At 39.5% G+C, this 18,871-nt stretch overlaps 6 protein-coding genes across 6 annotated transcripts; 3 read left to right on the top strand and 3 right to left on the bottom strand.

The window, feature by feature from the left end:
* Positions 1–14: 14 nt before the first annotated feature.
* BCR41DRAFT_344782 (chitin synthase III catalytic subunit) lies at positions 15–2,188 on the bottom strand. The gene is made up of 5 exons (XM_022022593.1): positions 1,547–2,188; positions 1,349–1,429; positions 1,081–1,184; positions 841–951; positions 15–684 (listed from the first exon to the last, which is right to left on the bottom strand). Exons 1-5 carry the CDS (start codon positions 1,707–1,709, stop codon positions 136–138), a joined length of 1,008 nt encoding a protein of 335 aa, XP_021885871.1. The 5' UTR covers positions 1,710–2,188; the 3' UTR covers positions 15–135.
* Positions 2,001–2,846, bottom strand: BCR41DRAFT_68408 (hypothetical protein). The gene is made up of 2 exons (XM_022030978.1): positions 2,223–2,846; positions 2,001–2,107 (listed from the first exon to the last, which is right to left on the bottom strand). The coding sequence occupies exon 1, from the start codon at positions 2,804–2,806 to the stop codon at positions 2,408–2,410; it is 399 nt and encodes a 132-aa protein (XP_021885870.1). The 5' UTR covers positions 2,807–2,846; the 3' UTR covers positions 2,001–2,107; positions 2,223–2,407.
* Positions 2,847–3,362: 516 nt separating this feature from the next.
* Positions 3,363–6,146, bottom strand: BCR41DRAFT_379630 (ras family-domain-containing protein; the record flags this gene model as incomplete). The annotated part of the gene is made up of 6 exons (XM_022027226.1): positions 5,767–6,146; positions 5,059–5,133; positions 4,844–4,925; positions 4,208–4,401; positions 3,701–3,929; positions 3,363–3,375 (listed from the first exon to the last, which is right to left on the bottom strand). Exons 1-6 carry the CDS (start codon positions 5,825–5,827, stop codon positions 3,363–3,365), a joined length of 654 nt encoding a protein of 217 aa, XP_021885869.1. The 5' UTR covers positions 5,828–6,146.
* Positions 6,147–10,805: 4,659 nt separating this feature from the next.
* Positions 10,806–14,858, top strand: BCR41DRAFT_68321 (hypothetical protein). The gene is made up of 4 exons (XM_022030977.1): positions 10,806–10,956; positions 11,133–11,461; positions 12,838–12,925; positions 13,076–14,858. The coding sequence occupies exons 2-4, from the start codon at positions 11,176–11,178 to the stop codon at positions 14,778–14,780; spliced, it is 2,079 nt and encodes a 692-aa protein (XP_021885868.1). The 5' UTR covers positions 10,806–10,956; positions 11,133–11,175; the 3' UTR covers positions 14,781–14,858.
* Positions 14,859–15,198: 340 nt separating this feature from the next.
* On the top strand, positions 15,199–16,094 carry BCR41DRAFT_366863 (Neugrin-domain-containing protein; the record flags this gene model as incomplete). The annotated part of the gene is made up of 2 exons (XM_022026254.1): positions 15,199–15,618; positions 15,792–16,094. The coding sequence occupies 2 exons, from the start codon at positions 15,199–15,201 to the stop codon at positions 16,092–16,094; spliced, it is 723 nt and encodes a 240-aa protein (XP_021885867.1).
* Positions 16,095–16,942: 848 nt separating this feature from the next.
* Positions 16,943–18,820, top strand: BCR41DRAFT_383059 (hypothetical protein; the record flags this gene model as incomplete). Its single annotated transcript, XM_022027412.1, has 6 exons — positions 16,943–17,000; positions 17,127–17,149; positions 17,265–17,397; positions 17,480–17,626; positions 17,716–17,885; positions 17,971–18,820. The coding sequence occupies 6 exons, from the start codon at positions 16,943–16,945 to the stop codon at positions 18,748–18,750; spliced, it is 1,311 nt and encodes a 436-aa protein (XP_021885866.1). The 3' UTR covers positions 18,751–18,820.
* Between the last annotated feature and the right edge of the window lie 51 nt (positions 18,821–18,871).

Genomic DNA, 18,871 nt, shown 5'->3' with positions numbered 1-18,871 from the left:
ATTTTTATTATTGTAGAAATGTGAAGAAGAAAAGGTATTACAGAATGAAGGAATATGAAAGGCAAAGTTGTATACGATGACTATGACAATGAGTTATAACAATGATAAGGGGTTATAGAATGGGAGAGGATTTCTTTAGTAGCGCTCCTCGTAAAAGTTGGCTTGACCATATGGCCCGGTAGCAGGAGAGTTATTGAAGCGTTGGGGCTGACTATACAAGCCACCGCCAGCCATCTCATCCTCGCCCAAAAGTTCCTTAACCTCCCAAACATTCTGTTTGGAGCCGACGGAGAACTCGAGATCTTCCTTGGTGATCGAGTCCCAGTATTTGTAGACCATCATCACACTTAAAAGGGTGGCGATGGTGCCGAAAAAGAGTCCATCGATATAATGCTTTGCAAAGTTGCAGATCTCAAGTGAGAAAACATAGAGGATGACCTGTCCGGTGGCGAAGAACGCAATACCGAAAACAATATCGCCCAGAGGCCAACGATCGTCCAGCGTGTTGACTACGAGCACGATCTGAAGAATCACATAGATCAACAGGGCCGCACCGTTGAAAATAAAGAAGACAACCCAGAGAGCCACAGGGTTGGTGGGTTTGAAAGGTCCCAGACCAAGGAATGTAGCGATTGACAGGAATGTAACTGCTGCAAAAACCACAAAAGATGAGATGCGAATGGACTATGAGATGTTGAAATGGTAAGTCAACACAGTATATAAAATAAAACAGCATGGTTAGTTTTAGCAATTTTTTGTTTTTTAACGTAAAAAAAAAAAAAAAAAACAAAAAAGAGATCTCCCGTCAGAAGTGTAGCCATTCCATTTCAAAGGACCTACCCAGAGCGAGAGAGGAGTTCCATCCTCAGCAAATTGAAAGCCAACAAATCCGTTCAAAAGCAAACACCAGAAGGTCGCTGATATCAATCCAAGATGCGCTCCAGCAAAATACTATGTAAAAAAAAAAAAAAAAAAAAAAAAAAAGCCTCAGTTATCTTTAAACTTTTTTTGGAGTTTTGAATGTAATAAAAGGCAGCAACTTTTTTCCGATAGCAATGCATGTATGAGTTTTCCACGTACAAGATAGAGATCACTAGCGGTGGGGATGATTCCAGAAATGAGAAGTAGATCCATGATGGTAACCAACATATAAAGATAAAAGAACATGATGATCTCTTTGCGACCTATTGAAGAAAAAGAAGATGAAGAGGAAAAAAAAAAAAAAAAAAAAAAAAATCCCAGACATTTTATATGATGAGTTTAGGTTGTAAATGCTTTAGACTGAATGTTCATCTGCTTTTATAAGTAAGGAGATAATTGCGGTTGTTATTAATGATATTGCTCTTACCAACTGCAGTGTATTTTGACCGAATATGATAGATCATGATGGCGGTCATGACCAGGGCAATAATGTGGATGATTAAGGTTGCTACAAAATCATGAACAATTAGAATAAAGATGTCAGAAACAAAGTTGTGCTTTAACGAATCATATCATAATGGTGCCCTGACACATAAAGAAAAAGGAATTTAGCTTTTCGACGTACAGGGCTGAAAGATTAGCGTATCGGCCAGCTTGACATTACGTGAGTAGCAGAGTGGCTCGATACCATCAGCAGTTCCGACGAGTGGACAGAGGGTGAGCGAGACCCTGGAACAAACGTAGTTGAAGCTGCCAAAGGCAAAGTTGAAATTCGGTGTGGATGACATGGCGCCAAAATATGCTTCTGCGCGAGTGTTATGCTATTCGATTGCTTGGTCCTAAACATTATTAAAAAAAATATATATATATATATATAAATGTAAATATCAGAATGTTATTGGCCTCTGAATTCCCCCCCTTTTTTTTGGAGGCACGTTGCAATTTAAACCGGAGATATGAAGCGTGCGCGTCGGGTGCCATCCAATTGATGTCATGTTAAGCAAGGTCACTATATTATGATTTTTTTGCTAATAATAGGAGGCGGAGAAGGGGAAGGGGAGAAAGACACAGATGTGGACTGATTGGCAGTGCAAGATGAATGTCAAATTACTAAAAGACTGGAATTAAATGGCACAAGGTTTAAGAAGGTGCGCCGGTAGAGTGATAGAGATATTGAACATCCAGTCTTTGGGGTTGTTAAACAGTCGACTGGTTAGCTTTTGTATGAATTCCAACCACAGCTAATGCTTTTTTTTTTTTTTTTTTTTTTTTTTTTTTTGAAAATCAGATAAAAGCAGAACCTTCTAGGACCATATATAAATGGTCTATGGCTTAATAGTTATTAGTCCGAGGTGAGGAGTATAAAGGATGGGGATGGGAAAGAAGAAGGAGAGTTTTGGAGGGAGATTATAATAGTTGAAAGAAGGTCAATGGGTAAAGTAAAGATGATGAAGCGAGTAAAGCATTCCCAATCATTAGGTATGATTTAAGGAGGGAAAATAAAGATGAATGAGCAAAAGGGGATATTGTGAATGGGAAAAGAAAGAGAGAGTGAGGGAACTGATGAATACCTTTGCGCTACGGGACTGGGCTGAGAGTGAGAGTGAGGGTGAGAGTGAGGGAGAGGATGAGGGTGGGGGTGAGAGTGAGAGCAAGAGTAAAGGGTGAGAGAATAAAAGGGATGTATTTGATGAATAAAAGAAAAAGAAAGAAAGAAAGAGAGTGGTGGTGTAGTAGGAGTGAGGAATGTAGAGATCAAAAGCAATGCATTCCGATGAAAAGAAGAGGAGAGAGAGAGAGAAAAAGAGAAAGAAAGAAAGGAGCAAAGGAAAGAGAGAGTGTGGTAAGCTTTGTCAGTCCTGAATCCACTCTGTAATCCAGTCATTTAAAAAACCAAGGGCCATTCCATGTTCATCAATCTCTCGTCAGTCTAATTTTATACTTTTCACCTGTACATTCTATCGTTCAGATAAACATTTAATCATTTCGTTTCATGATGAGAGGCAGAATCCAAATCTCTTTTGCACTCGATACATGTTGTAACAAATGTGTATAACATTTATACATAAATATAACATACTCTTTGTACCCGACTCTCTCTTCTCTCTTCTCTCTTCTCTCTTCTCTCTTCTTGTCTCTATTTTCTTTTTTTTTTTCTTTTTTAATTTTATTTTTAGCTGGATACTCGCAACGCAGGGCCCATGCCCACTGACTTCATTACAAAAGTTTTTTTTTTTTTTTTTTTTTTTTGCCTTCTCTTCATCTCCACAATGTCCAATATACACAACAGACAAAACATACACATGTACAATGTATACATGTGTAGATACATGCGTATATTTTTATGAAGATACATTGTAGTTCCTCCAAGGACAGAAAACTGTTTCAAAAAATTCATCCCACGTGGCTGGAAACAGTTTTTCTTTTTTTTTTTTTACAATCTACACACATCCACTTCAAATATATATACATAATGTTATGTATGTAGTATGATCAGAAGTTATGGTAATAAATAATCTTCTTTTTTTTTTGTTTATTGAGTAATTACTAGTTTGTCTGAATGGGACAAAGAAAATAGGAGATCTTTGCGAGTATTTTTTTTGTCATTGTTGTGTAGTGTGTAAGTTGTAGCTGGGGGTGTTTTTTTTGTTTTGTTTTGTTTTTTTTTTAGTATTTTATATTGTGGCGTATAAGGCAAAAGAAGAAAGATGAGTAAGAGAAAAATGGTATGCATATTGTAAGATTGTAAAACGGGATTACTTCATGATCAGAAAGCTACATGATCAGGCAGCAACAACCCTTCTCATCCTTATCTTCCGATTGATTGCCATATCCTTGTCCCTGTTGAGAATATCCATAGCCTCCACTCTGGGGTTGGTTATGTGTCTCCTTGTTGAAACGACGGATTTCACGAACAAGGTTGTAGAAGGATTCATCCACGTTAATCCTCTGCTTTGCTGAGGTTTCAATTAGACGCGAATTAAAATTCTTTGCCAATTCCCGACCCTCTACATAGATAAATATATACCATCATCCAGATATTAAAACAAAACAATAACAATAATAATAATAATAATAATAATAATAATAATAATAATAATAAAAAAAGAGAGAGAGAGAGAGAGAGGCTGAATGTGAGCATCAATTGAACATAAATCCAAACAGTATGTGAAACAGCCAGGAAGAGCACACATCATGAGCGAGAGAGCAAGATTTTTAAAAGAATGCTGTTTGATACTTCTATATGAATACATGAAATATATACACACATTACAAAGAAACATACCATGCGTAGAAACCTGACGCTCATGCTCAAGATCGCACTTATTGGCCACTAGGATGATTGGGAAAAAGTCCTTGTCCTTGACACGCAAGATCTGATGATAGAATGTCGAGATTTCTTCAAACGAGTTGCGCGAGGTAATCGAGTAGACGAGCAAAAATCCCTCACCTGTGCGCATGTATTGCTCTCTCATCGCACTATGTAATAGAGAATAGAAACAACAAAGAACATGAAGAAACATCATATCAGAGCCAAAAACAAAGATATTAAATGTATACAGGATTCTCTTCATTTTGTCCCACCTGGAACATGCCAGCCTTTTTTCCTTTTTTTTTTTGTTTCCGTTTCCAATCTCCATCTTTTTCACTAGACTTTTTTTATTATTCTCCAGCAACAGAGCCCAATTTCATATCATGATCGGGAAGGCCTGCACAACCACGTTGAGATTTAAAAAGAGCCATTTTAAGAACAACGCTTTAAGGCCATCAGAGTCAACCATAAGAAGGGAAGAACATCGCTTCCTCATTAGGATACACATATACATATACATATACATATACATATGTATATGCTGTCCTTGATCCCTATATTCACTGTAGCTGTAGATTTTTGAAGATCTTTGTTGTTTGTCTTTTTTACCTGTACTCCTCCTGGCCAGCAGTATCAAGTACGTCAAGAAGGGCAACTTCTTCATCAATCACGCATTGTTTGCGGTAGGAATCTAGCAAAAAAAAAAAACAAAAAAAAAAAGTATGTTTTTTAGACTTTTGAGCACATATTCAAATGCTGACTTGAAAAACCATGATAAAAGTATATATTTAAATATAAAAAAAAGTTAATATCGTGATGAGTACCTTCGATTGTGGGATCATATTCGTCCACAAAGTGAGATTGAATGAATTGAATGGTCAAGGCAGACTTGCCAACACCTATTGTATGGGTCAGGGTAATAAGAAAGGATATTAATCTGTTAGCAAATCCATGGGCAGTGATTAGGTTCGAGTGATTGACAAAAAAGAACAAAAAGAACAAGGGAGAGACTGAAAGCATGCAAACAAGGGTTTAAACAAAGAAAAAGAGAGGGAAATGATGCAGGATGGAATGGATGCGGAGTGTACAGAAGTGGATGGATAGTGTTCATGTTCATGCTATCGGTCAAAAAAGTATAAATGCCGCAGAGCGGCGTAACCATTTTTGCAAGTCAATAAGGTATCGTAAAGACGGCGAAAGAGACGAGTATATGGAGCTAGGAAGGATAAAGAAATAAAATAGAGCAACAACAACAACAACAACAACAACAACAACAACAACAACAACAACAAAAAGATAGCAATGTGTTTGGGATGGAATAACTTGTTCGCTTGCTTTGTTCGTTGCAAGGAGAAGTGGCAAGAGAAGAGGTAGGGAAAAGCAGGGGAAGGGAAAAGGGAGTGGTTGCGAAGGAGCGCGGCAAAAATGGATGGATACACGAGAATAGATATATAAAATATAGAAAGAAAGAAAAAAAAAGATGGAGTATAAGATAGGAAAGGTGTAGGAGTGAGGAAGAGTAAATGATATACCTCCTCCGCCAACGACGACGAGCTTATACTCGCGCATGAGTTGATTTGGTTGTTTAGCCATTGGGTTGAGCTTTTTGTTTTACAGCACTGGATGATCAGCGAATGAATAATAAGAGTGGTTTGTGTTTAAAATAAAAGAAATGAAGACGTGAGTTGGAGGAGGAATGAAGCTGAAATAATTAAATAGAATGGAAGGAGAAAGGGAGAGGAGGGTGATGAGAGGGTAATGAGAGGATGTAGGGGGTGAAGAATGAGAAAGAATGAGAAAGAATGAGAAGGATGTGAAGGATGTGAAGGATGAAGATGATGACAGAAAGAGAACGAGAGGGCGAAAAAAGAGAAAAAGAGAGAGAAGAGATTGAGATTGAGAACAGTGGGAGCGAGGAGATTTCAAAAAAAAAAAAAAAAAAAAAAAAAGTTAAAAAAAAGAGCTTTTTTTGGACATGTCTCGTTGTGTCTTGCTTGATTTCTCGCTTGTGTAATAATGAAGGATGTCTCTCTCTCTTTCTCTCTCTCTTCAGCGCAGGACAGGAAATGAAGACAATTTCTTTCTTTCTTTCTTTCTTCTGGCCAGTAAACAGGTTCTGTGGCAGTATGACAGACATGCAGGGGAGGACAAAGGAAGAAGGCAAGTTGGCCCATCTTGGTTGGCACGAGGCGTTTAGCGAGCTTCCTTCACTTGTGTATGTAATCCAGGGGCTAAGTGACAGGACATGACCAGTTTCGATTTAGACCAACCTTTCATATCTGATTGTTTTTTTTTTTTTTTTTTTTTTTTTTACTCTTTAGCATGCCTTTCTTGTCCACTCATATATTGATAAATGGTGTATAACTCTTGTTCCACCAAGGATCTTTTTGTGTGTATATGAAGCTTGACTACGAAGGCTGTGTTTCATTTTCCATGAAGAAAAATAGGGTATCGATCGAGCATTATCTGTTGTGCCATGCGAGAACCATCTGAGCTCGTGTAACCCGAAGGACAGAGTCCATGACAATACTCACCTTGGTGCTTTAGCCTTGACACAGATCCCTTGTACAAAAGTCTGAAAAATTCAGAGCCAAAAACTCCCTATTCGCATAGACATCATCACGTTGGCTCTTGTCTTAAATCAGTAATGACTGTTGCAAGTTTTCAGGCATCACTGTTGTAAAAATAACCCAAACTTGTAATTGATAACGGAGTGATGAAGGTGGTTTGCTGCCACAGTAACGCTCTGAATTATACAACAGTAATACTTTCAACAGCAACGTCCGGTAAATCTATCTTGTTTGATTTTAATTAACAGATCCCTTAGCCCTGTTTCTCAGCAGTGATCAAGTGGCTTCATCTTATGATCACAATTGGTCAAGGTCAATAAAGCACTTGGTCTCTCGATCTCGACCACAAACAGGACTTTGTCATCCCACTATCCCACTAGCCCACTATCCCACTATCCCACTATCCTACTATCCCACTATCGGAATGTATACTCGATTCCTTCCACCCAAGGATTGTGCAACGGTTTTGGCCTATATATGCGCACAGACTGATGTGTCAGAAAATCAATAGTAGAAAATACTTCCATTGCTGTCACATTGGAATAACTATAGGAATAACTAAAGATTGTTCATAAAGTTGGTGCAAAGGAAGAAAAAATGCGGGTTTGGTGGCTCATTATTTTTCATGGATAAATCCTTTACGATATTTATTAATGTTATAAATATATGCCTGAATATTTAAATATTTTACTGCAGAAAACAATGTTATCCTGCAGGCTGGATCTAACAATCCGGAGGCACATGACAAAGTATAGAAACGCACAATTGCGATGATGGTGGAGTAACATAAACAAAAAAAAAAAAAAAAAACGATGGTGGAGTTACAGAGATGGCCATGTCCCCCCCCCCCATACAAACTTTTAGACAGATTAGTTGATCAAAGATTACCCCGAAATGGAAAGTCTACAATTGTAACAACAATCATTAACAAACGATTGTAAAGAATAATAATTATCGCTCTCTCTGGCCTTCGCCTTTATATCCAGTTTGAGCAATCGTCTTATACTTGCTCTTCTGAAAGTGAGCATAGCTAATAGCTATGCCATCTCTTATCAGGCGCAGCCTCCTAAAGATCTTTGACAGTAAACTAAGCAGCCCCCTTGTTTTTTCATTCGAATGAGTTCAGACGTCCCATGGCTCCCTGTTATTGTCCTAGGAACAGTGCCATCACATTCTTTAACTTCTCTTTTACATGGCGCAATTTCAATACGACGAACGCACGTCGTTTAAATTATAAAGACTGTCCAAAGAAGAATTTTGCCACCTTATCCATGTCAAATTAGCGCCCTATTCTATACCAATCTTACCTTTCTCTCTTTCTTTCTTTCCTTCTTTCTTTCTTTCTTTTTTTTTTTCACACACTTTTTTACCAATTCTCAAAAAAATACTAGTGGGCATTTTTTTTTCTTGTATTTTTCAGAGCCTGCCCCATGCATGAACGGCCAGTAGCATTATTGGCGACGCCGGCGTCAACGATCTACCTACATATGATTGGTAGACAGTAAAAGAAAGGAAAGCCAAGAAGGAGTTATGTTGCCATCGGACATGAGCCAGTGAAAGAGCTTTATTTAAATATTATACTTATTTTATCTCATGTATTCAGACGTATATAATATAAGAATGTAATATTATTGCGCCCTTCTACGATCAGAGTGGGTCAAAGATTGTTCTTGCGCGCACTTTTCTCCAATTCATATTCTCATAATTGCAGGTGACATGTATATTATATATATATTGTCCTCGTCATTTGGTCATGCACATATTCTAAAAACATATAATTATTGAATTGATTTGGTCGGCTCAGAATTTTAAATGAGTTGGTGGCCAAAATCAGCCACCGATTCAATACACAAATCCCATTCAATGTGACGCGCTTTTTCTGGGGCCAATTCAATCAATATATTTTTACAATATGTGCATGACCAAATGACGAGGACAATACAAATACATTATTGGAGCCCTAATTGCTCTTTCTTGATCGCCTTTTAATTTGGCTTTTACAACACATCACTCTCGGCTCTCAACTTCCCAAGAAACATTATTTTTTTTTTTCCTCATTGCAGGAGACAGTAACAGCAAGTCGGAAAGAGGGCAGTCAAGCGACTTTCACCTGATGCTCACTCGAATTCCTGACTTGTTCTACTTTAATGTCACTTGCTAAAAATTGGCTGGACTAGAACCAGAGGCTACTTTATATCTTTCTGTCATCAATATCTCCAGCTGAAGGCCCTCATACTCAACTCTATTACATCAGAGCTTTTAAAAGGTCTGTTAGTGGTTTACAAAACAGTGCATGCGCTTGTTGTGTATGTTTACGTCCTTTTTTAACTTTGTTGTCAGCACAATTAATTTTTTTTTTTTTTCCTTCAAAACACATTTGACGGTGGCAAAAAGTGAATTTTGAAATTAAAGAAAACTGACATGATAGATTATGAATGAATAAGAAGAATTGTAAATGTTACATCCACACCGACTTTTGTCCAGCAGCATCCTGTAGAGCCTTTGATACAAGGAAGATTCAGTCTGTGACATGTGTTTTGAACTATAGCAACCCAAGCAATGCATACTTGGGGCTCGGAAACAAGATTAATGCCACGTTAATAAACGGTGTTGGAAATTATATATAAATGAATAAAAAGACCGTGTGGGCGAGCCAGATGGCAGGGGCTTTTTTTTTTTTTTTTTTTTTTTTTTTTGCTCTCTGTTCTGGCCATTCTATTGTATATATATAAATGTACATGTACATTTAATAGGAATAATTAAATGAAGATGACGGACCAAATGAATGAAAGGACAAAGGTTGCGCAACCTTTCCTCACTTTGACCGTGTCATGCAATATGATTATCAGTATGAATAAGATGATAAAGCCGGAGGAGCAAGGACTGAAAGGAAGAATAATGTGAAGGGTGAATTAAAGAGAGAGCCAAAGCATGGGACAGTGAACGGTTGTTGATGTGAAAGAGAGCGAATGCTTGATTTGAGAGCACTAGAAAACTTTAATGTTCCCCCAATGACACGCTGACGATTGAACTCATCCTGGCCCAACCCCTCAATTCCTATATTTCTCATCTTCTACTCAATCACCCGCATTCATTCGAGCATAAAATTATCCTCTCAGCTTGCGGAATAGCAAACCGGATTCTGCATAGTCAATCTTGGCTCTCTTTTTCTTTTTTACTGAACTGCTTTTTTTTTGGTCCCTAGTTCGGGCACTCGACCCATCACCCTTCTCGTGGTGCCCGTCGTTTTATTCTCATCGCCCGTTAAAACTGCTTGCTGTTGCAAGTGTTATTTTCTTTTTGATCTCTGTGGTGAACAGCATTGATGACACTTACATCTGTGAACTCATATTTTACCTTTTTGAGTAAGACGAATGCAAAGTCTATGAGAAAGTAAGGAGGTGGGGAATAAAATGAATGTTTAGGAGAGAGAGAGAGGCATGGGTATCATGGGTATGCACACACAGCACCTCCTCTCAAATAAACACACGCATACACGCCTTCTTATCGCCGGGTTCGTGCATCATCATCTTTTTTTTTTTTTTTTTTTTTTTTTTTTTTTCCAAGGCTTGGGGCGAATGGGATAGATGTGTGAATTATAGAAGTTGGTGGATTGCTAGGGAAAAGCTGTTGTTCCATCCTCCATCCTCCTTTCTCCTCTCTCTTCTCTCTTTTTTTTTTTTCTTTAACAAAAAAATTTTTTTTATATACTCCTTTCCTCTCTTTGTCCTTCCGTCAACCACATCTCATTCTTTGTTTTCTCATTCCGTTTCTACCCAGTCTCGGCGTCATTTCTGTGTAGCGTGAACACCATTTATTTTTCTTTACGACCGACAGGAAAAGAAAAAAGAAAAAAGAAAAGCCAAAAGCCAAAAGCATAACACTCCTCCAACGCCACTACGCTTTCGTTACTATTCCTACTACTATTTACCATAGTTCCTTTTTTTTTTCAACGTATAGCAATTGCAAATAGTTTAATGAATTCATTTGTTTTCTTCATCACCTTCCTTTTACTTTAACTCATTCTCGTGAGAGGTCTCCTTTTATTTCTGTTTCTTTGGACCGTCACTGTTCCAGAAAAATTATTTTAAAACACCTGTTTCTTCTTCCATTTACACTACGCCTGGCTCCTGGCACCGCTCGCTACTTCAGGTACCAATCTACACTACGAATTGTTTTTTTTTCTTTCTTTCTTTCAAGACATTCCGTCTACGTTTACTGTATCAACTCCTCCGTTGTGCACTGTCTTTATACCCGCTCTCTCTCCGAAGCAATTTTATCTGCAGCATTTTGCTCCTGTCTACCGTAGACACTCATTCATCTCATAGTTCTCTTCCCCTTTCCTTCAAAGAAAAAGCAGTTTATCCTCCAATGGCATTCGCCTCATCCTCCTCACCCTCCTCATCGTCATCATCCCCACCAGCAGGGGCACCAAGCGTAGTCCTCGGTCTTCCCGGGTCAGAGCTCCAGTCGAATATGGAGATCAAAGTCAAAACGAAAGCAAGGGCAGGATCTGAATATGAGAATCCTACTGTTTATCAAGCACATTATTCACATGAATTATCAAGCTCTATGCCAGCAATCCAGCACAGTCAGACATTCCATCCAATAATAGATTCGGCCCACCCTGTGCATCCTCCACACCCTCTACAGCCTGGCCAAACCCTTGCGGAACAAAACCTTCGAGCTCAGCAAGGCTTGACAGGGTTGGCAATTATGACCCCAATGTAAGTTTCTTTATTTTTTTATTTTTTTTTATTTTTTTTTTTACAATATGAGTGGAGATCGTCGGTTTATTTTTTTTTAAAAAAAAAAGACCAGAGCCAAAGTTAAGAATATTCTCTGCCTATGTGATTTTATGCATTAATGTTTGTTTGCGTGTGTTTCTCCTCTTGATGATTAATGGATATGAAATCTTGCAGGGGAAGGGGGAGGAAAAAGGCTTTATAATCGAGAGAGAGAGAGAGAGAGAAAAAAAAAAAAAAAAAGTTGATACATGACCTGACGTACATTTGGTGATGTAGTGCTCCACTGCTGTGTTGGAAGGAAAAAAGAAATTGCTCTTGACAACAATCAGCAAAGGCTTTTTCCTTGATTTTCCAGCCAGATTAGCCTCTTGACAGTGGAGTATTAAGGAAGAAAGGACAATGTAAAAGACACAAATGCAAGTGGTGGGAAGTGTGATCGATACCTTCGGCCGAATACACATGCATAACAAAGGGCTGTCTTTGCTTTGCGAACGGACATTCACTCTTTCACTCATTTGGCATGGCCAGTGCTCAGCCTATCACGCGCCTTTCTTCTTTGAATTGAGAGAAAAAAAATAAAATAAAAGTATCAACCAATGGTTGTGTACGATGCAAACGGCTCATATCATTCCACATCATTCAATTTAATAACCAAAACAAAACCCGTTTTTTTTTTCTTTTTTTCTTTTCTTTTTTTTATTTTTATTTTTTCTTCTGATCTGTTAGAACGGAACATCATCGTTACATGGGCCATAGCAACTATAACCAGGAGCAGGATCAGAGCACACACTCTCAGTTTGATACTGGGTATCAATCTTCAGAGCAAGGACAAACACTATTCACGAGGTAAATATTTATGCTCACAATCATAGTAATCAGCATTAAACTAGCGCCATTTTTTTTTTTTTTTTTTTTTTATCTTTTTTTTGACATGGGTGTGTGAAAATAATATGCGATCGGACATGTCTCGGATATGCAACTTGATCTAATCGTCACTACGACCCATCCTAGACCTGATTATGAAAATATGGACCATCGCTACAGTCTTCCATCATTCCCGCAAGGTATAGTCAGGACTGACAATGATGGATCGTCTACTTTCAACCCCTACGCGTAAGTCCTTAGACTCTGTACAAATCTTTTACTCTTTGAAAATCTGTGCCTCAATTAACCTATTTTATTTCTTTTATTTTCAGATCCAACACAGATGGACCCATCATCCATCATCGCAATTCCATCTCTGGATCAACCACCGTACCACACCCTGTTGTCCGAGCTCGTCGGGCTGGCTCTCTCGCCATGGTTGAGGATGGTCCATTCTTTTCAAATACAAAGCAGTTCTATAGCCTTTACAACATGAATCAGACACAGTCGTAAGTATTCTTTCATGTTTACATGGCGGCAGAGAAATGCTTTTGTTTCGGGAGATATTCTGGACCTGCACTTACATTGTAGTTACTATTATTATTATTACTACTATTATTATTACTATTATTATTATTATTCAAATTGTTTAACAACAGGTATAAATTGCGAGTTATGGCCAGGATTGACAGAGGATTCTTTACAGCCAACAAAATCTGGACATGTTATCGCCGGAATTATTTTCAAGTCAGTACCGCATTTAGTATCCTTGGTTTTGATCACTCACAAGAGTCCGAGGTACCATGCCTTATCGAATTGAAGGATCCTATAACGAGCCCAGATCAGGGTGAGCTCAGTGCTCAACGTGACACGAACAGCATGATTGGCTCATTGGACGGTCTTCGTCTGAATGATCATGGTGCCTCCAGTCATGGTACATCTCGACTGGCGGTAGTAACCAGTTTTTCCATCTGCATCACTTCCAAGATAGCGAGTACAGACAAAAAGATTGACCTGATCCAGCACACTCCCAAACGTGACAAGGGACCACAAATTGTCCCTGGTCTTCGTGCTGTTCGAGGCGGTGGTACCTTGACCTTGACAGGAGCTAATACAAACCAGACTGTTGTCACGTTTGAACGTGTACAGTTCAAGACAGCAACCGCCAATAACGGCAAACGACGTGCGGCGCAACAGTTTTATATCTTGATGGTAGACCTCTATGCACACACAGAGGATGGTCAGGTCTTCTGTGTTGCCTCCTCACAATCAGACTCTTTAGTGGTGCGTGGAAGAAGTCCAGGTCATTATATTGACACTCCTGAGAGGGATGAAATTTTGTCACCTAGTTCCGCAGGCGAAAGGCGTCTTTCTAACATCGGCCAACACCCATACCATTTCCCAGGAACACACAGTCGAAGCCATAGTATCAGCGCTGGCGCTGGTATGAGCGTCGACGTGTCTTCTCTGGGCTTTGGAGGTGTAGAAGGTCCACTCTCACCAGTCTCACCTGGAGTCACCAGCGAGTACAGTCCTACAGCAGCACCTACACCATCATTCTATCGCTATCCTTCTCATCAAAGTGCATGGACCGATGGTTCATCTATGTCCTCGCCTTCTTCGACTTATGAAGCTTCGGCCTTTTCATCACCCACAACCGGATACCCTACCATGCACCAGTATCAAGGTCAGCATTCCCCGCAGGAGCATAGCCATTCATCATACTTTACACAACGACAGCCAAGTTTCGGGTCCATCACGCCCCGTTTGATGATGGGCCCCACAGGATTGAGTCCAAGACATCCATTCGATAACCAGCTTGAGCCACCACAAGAAAACTCGAACGAACAGGATGATAGTTCTCGTGCTTACTTTAATCAGAGCTACAACAACCCTCCGCAAAGCAATGGGTTTGTAGGTGTAAGTGCGGCTGGTGCTCCTGGCGGACTCTCGGATCAGGTGTTTGTCAAGACGGAAGTTCAAGAGAGCTACTTTCCATATCCGAACTCGTTCACAAACTCTTCGGGACATCCCATGAATGAATCTGGCATGAGTGTAGGCAATAGCGTAGGCACCTCAGCAGGAGAGCCAACACCATCGTCAACGTCTGCATCTTCCGTTTCATCTTCTTTTGGCTACACTGTACAGGAGCTCGGAGGAATGGATGCACACTCACCACAGCCGGCATTGCCCCAGAATGGACTTTATGAAGGATCCTTTGTATCTGCTGCAAACCCATACAGGACCACAACCACTGCTGGCCCACCTTTGACCCCTTATGGTCATCATAGTGAAATGCAAGGCGCTGCTGCTTCATTGTATCAGCATGGACAAGACCATCACAAAGTGGTCGCATGGAGCTAGATAAAAAAAAAAAAAAAAAAAAAAAATAGACAGAAAATTGCATTTTATCCATAACCATTAATTAAAGTGACCGTCTTTTTTCAAACGTTTGTTATTGACTAAAAGGAAAAAGGAGCTTCTTTTACTCTACAGTCTCCAAATTCCATTCTGCAACCTCATGCTTTCATCAACAAGAAAGTACCTTACATCATTTGTGCCTGCAGTTTATAGTAACTGTAACATCCAACCGCTGGCGCTTAGTTGTAACAAGCAGGGTTTTATTAGAAAGCTCTGTGTGAGTAGGGCATCACTCCTTTCAAGACCTGAGGCTGAGGTTATTACATCAAATGATACAAGTGATATTCATCAACGGTCATCAATAGAGGATACAAAACATGTATACACTCGTTCGAAAGATGCATTTAGTGATTCGAATACTATGCGAGAAGCAAGTGATCGTTGGGGTCTAGATGTCACTGAGTTTGCTTCGCTTGTCTTTCCAGAGGGTCGATCCAAGATCATGGAGGAGACCAAAAAATTGACGGCTGCCAGGATATCCAAAGGTCATATTGGCGAACGGATATCAAAGTATGAACGTAACACTTTGCGTGATCAGCAAGCGAGGGAAGTGCTCGGTCAGAGGACTAATCATAGATCTTTGACTCGAGGCCGCCTCTCACCAAACCCACATCTTCACAAAGACTCTAAGGGTATGAGTGAAGAAGAAAAAGAAGACTCTATGCCTCTCTGGATGAAACATAAATTGGCGATTAAAGAGAAACTGTTAGGGAAGGCATGGATCCCACAGAAGAGGATCAGTAGACAAGCTATGGAGGAGGTTCGATATCTCCGTAAGCAAGTAAGCGTAAAAGTTTTGCAACAATGGCACATCTTGTAGAACTGCTTTTTTATTTTTATTTTTATTTTTTATTGTCTTTACCATCAGTATATATAATCGTTATTATTGTGTTATTAATATTATTACTTTTTTTTTTTTTTTTTTTTTTTTTTTTTGTTTCTCTTTATTAATAGTTTCCAGAAGAATGGACTACTGATAAATTAGCCAAACATTTTAATATTTCAAGTGAATCGGTGAGGAGAATTTTAAGGACAGATTTCCAACTCAGTCCTGAGCGTGTAGCTGAGCAGGATGAAGCCAAGGAGCGGATGAGAAAGGAAAAGGTTGCTGCTGCGCTTGAACGCCTTAAAACTGAGCGACATGCTCGTTGGCTGGAGATAAAAGCAGAACGTCGACAGATGCGACTAAGTCGAAATCCACCTGTAGAAGGTCGAATTAAACTTGGAGCGCCCAAGCGATCCATCATTAATGAATAAAGTAATAATAAAACAGTTGCTTTATGGATTCTGGTGGATGACTATGAACGGTAGTCATGATACTCCTATGCGGTTATATCTTTGATCTACCTCGTCGCTATTGGTGACCATTATTAAACGTGAGAGCGTCCAGGTGTGAATGAGCTATATCTCTAACTTTTGAGCTGGTTCTCGATTAAAACCAAGCGTTGTATTGGTTCCTTTGTACAATGGACTGTATCACCTCTGCTTGAGCATTTCATCATCATCTATTGGATTTTTTTTTTTCCTTCCATATGGTTGTAAAGCTAGCTCTATCTTTTATCGCGCATGACTCTCTCAGAACTTTCAGTTGGGCATGTTAACATCTTCCGTATGAGATCAGGATTGTCACTTATTCCTTTCCCCTCTCAAAATACCTGATAAACATCATAATTTAGGTCTTTATTAGGCGTAGGCTGGTTCTATAGCAACTAGGTAAGGATTGGATGGACTGGAGCCAGAGCCTGTCAAGAAGGCACTGATTCGGCTGATAAGTGCAGCCAACTGGCTCTGGAGAGAGGTAATAAGTGGGTGCTCAAATGCGTCTGGATGTCCTGGATAGTTTTCTTGGTCAGAATAAAAGTAGTCACAAGTCGAAAAAGGAGGACGCGTTTAGGGGGTCTGTGCCTGTCTTCGGTAAGGTGCTGATCGGGAAGGATTGGAGTAAAGTTGAACAAATGATGGCTCTAACTCCTTCTCTCTTATTCCCTTTGATCTTTGCCCTTTCCCTTTGAATTTTACCCTATCCTTAAAATACACCCCCATCCTATTAAGCTCGGAAGACATTCAGACAGTCTTCATCCACATCTGATTATCCCTATCGTAAAATGCTCTCTTCAGAACAACATGGCTTCTTTGAGGATTTCTTAGACTCACGTAGGGCTGGTAAAATTCAATTGCTGTGTAAATTTTATCGACTCTGCAAATCCTCATTGTCAATACAATGCCTAAAAAACCATGCCTTTTTTTTAAAAAAAAAAAAAAAAAATGCTAATTGACTGATTCTGTTAGGGTGGCGTGATTACGAAGAGGATGAAAGTAAATATGTACAACGACATCTCCAAAGCGATTGATTAAATGTAAGAAAAAAAAAAAAAAAAAGAATTAAAGATATTAAAATGACTTTTTTTTTTTCTTCTTTTTGTTCATGAAGCTCTGTATTTCAAATTTAAACGCGACGGCGGGCGACGAAGAAGAAAGTTAATCCTGGCCTTTAGTCTTTGGTTCCTTTCACTGCTCGCTGTGTTTCTATTTTTTTGGTCCCGATACTCCCGTTCTCCCAGTAAGAAAAAAAAAAAAAAAAAAAAGACGCTTTCAGTCTGGTATATCCTCTACAGCTTTTACAACGTATTTTGTTCAAGTAGACGATGTATCTACCTCCGAAACAAACAACGTGGGCAACCAAGATATTCCTGTCTGGCAAGAGCTTAAAGCCCCACGTCTGTGGAGTCTTGACACGCAAGACGTTAGGAACCAGAAGGTGGTCTATATCAACAATGTTGACTTCCAAAGTATGTATGTGTGTAGCACTTTATTATTATTATTGTTTGTTATTGGCGTTGCTGTCGTTTGTTGACGCATAATCACTCTAAATCTTTAGGTCTAATGTATGGAGGTCCATCGGTTACTCTGATTGACCATAAGGTCCAAGACATCGGCCGTAATGGATGTCATGTTGAGGACCACCAGAGTGTTATGGGTAGAATTGCTATTGTCCAAGATCCTAGTAATGCCTGCGATCTTTGGACAGTGACTGAATATGCTCAAAAGGTAAAAAGGCTGGACATCGATGTTTAATACGCCCATCGAGCGTTTAATGTGGCTCACTTTTTTTTTTTTTTTTTTTTTTTTGTAGGCTGGAGCCCTGGCTGTTTTGTTTTATAGCACAAGTGGCCAACTACTCTCAGGCTCAGTTTTACCTCATTCTTGGAAACAAGATGATCCCTTGAGTTCTATTCCTGTCCTATCAATTACGCGTGACTTGGGTGCTAAACTGATCGAGGGCAAATCGACATTTTTTGTATCTATTGTAACAGACATTTTGAGCGGAGCATCGAAGGAATCAGAAGTATCAGAGGAATCAGAGGAATCAGAGGAATCAGAGGAATCAGAGGAATCAGAGGAATCAGAGGAATCAGATGTATTAGAGGTAGAAGTGCCGCCATCTGACGAGCAGGATGATGAAGACCTCGATACTATAGACAGAATAGACAGATTACTCGCTCCTCTTCTCAAATTTTGGGAAGACGTGAAAGCTACTCTCACGGCGCCTTGGGCATGGATCGGAGAGAACGTCAGCATTTGGGCTCCGTGTATTGGAAAGATAATTTCATGGATATGTGTTGGAGCTGTTTTCGGCGCCGTAGCATTGCCAGTGGCATTTTTTCTGTTGACTATTGCGCTTGGATTTGGAGCCGAGGGGATCTATGCTGGAACATGTGCGGCTACATGCATGGCCTGCTATGGAGGTTATGTCCCTGCTGGTGGATTTGTAGCATATATGCAATCAGTAGGCGCCTTGGGAATTGCGGCTGCATTTAGCCCATTTACCTTAATAATCGGGGCCATCGTTGGCTTATTTGGAGGCGGTTATTATGCCAAAGTTATTATTGACGTATGCTCAGTCACTCCTTAAGAGTACCTAGAGATGTAAATAAACAAACGCAGGGTCGTGAAGTTCTATTCTGATCTCTTGCAGATGACAGTATAGATTTTATTTGTATTTTATTATGAGTAAGACTATCACAATGCGATGT

This window comes from Lobosporangium transversale, assembly GCF_002105155.1.
Source record: "Lobosporangium transversale strain NRRL 3116 chromosome Unknown BCR41scaffold_2, whole genome shotgun sequence".
In the NCBI taxonomy this organism is placed as follows: Eukaryota; Fungi; Mortierellomycota; class Mortierellomycetes; order Mortierellales; family Mortierellaceae; genus Lobosporangium; species Lobosporangium transversale.
This window is presented reverse-complemented; position numbering and strand designations above follow the sequence as displayed.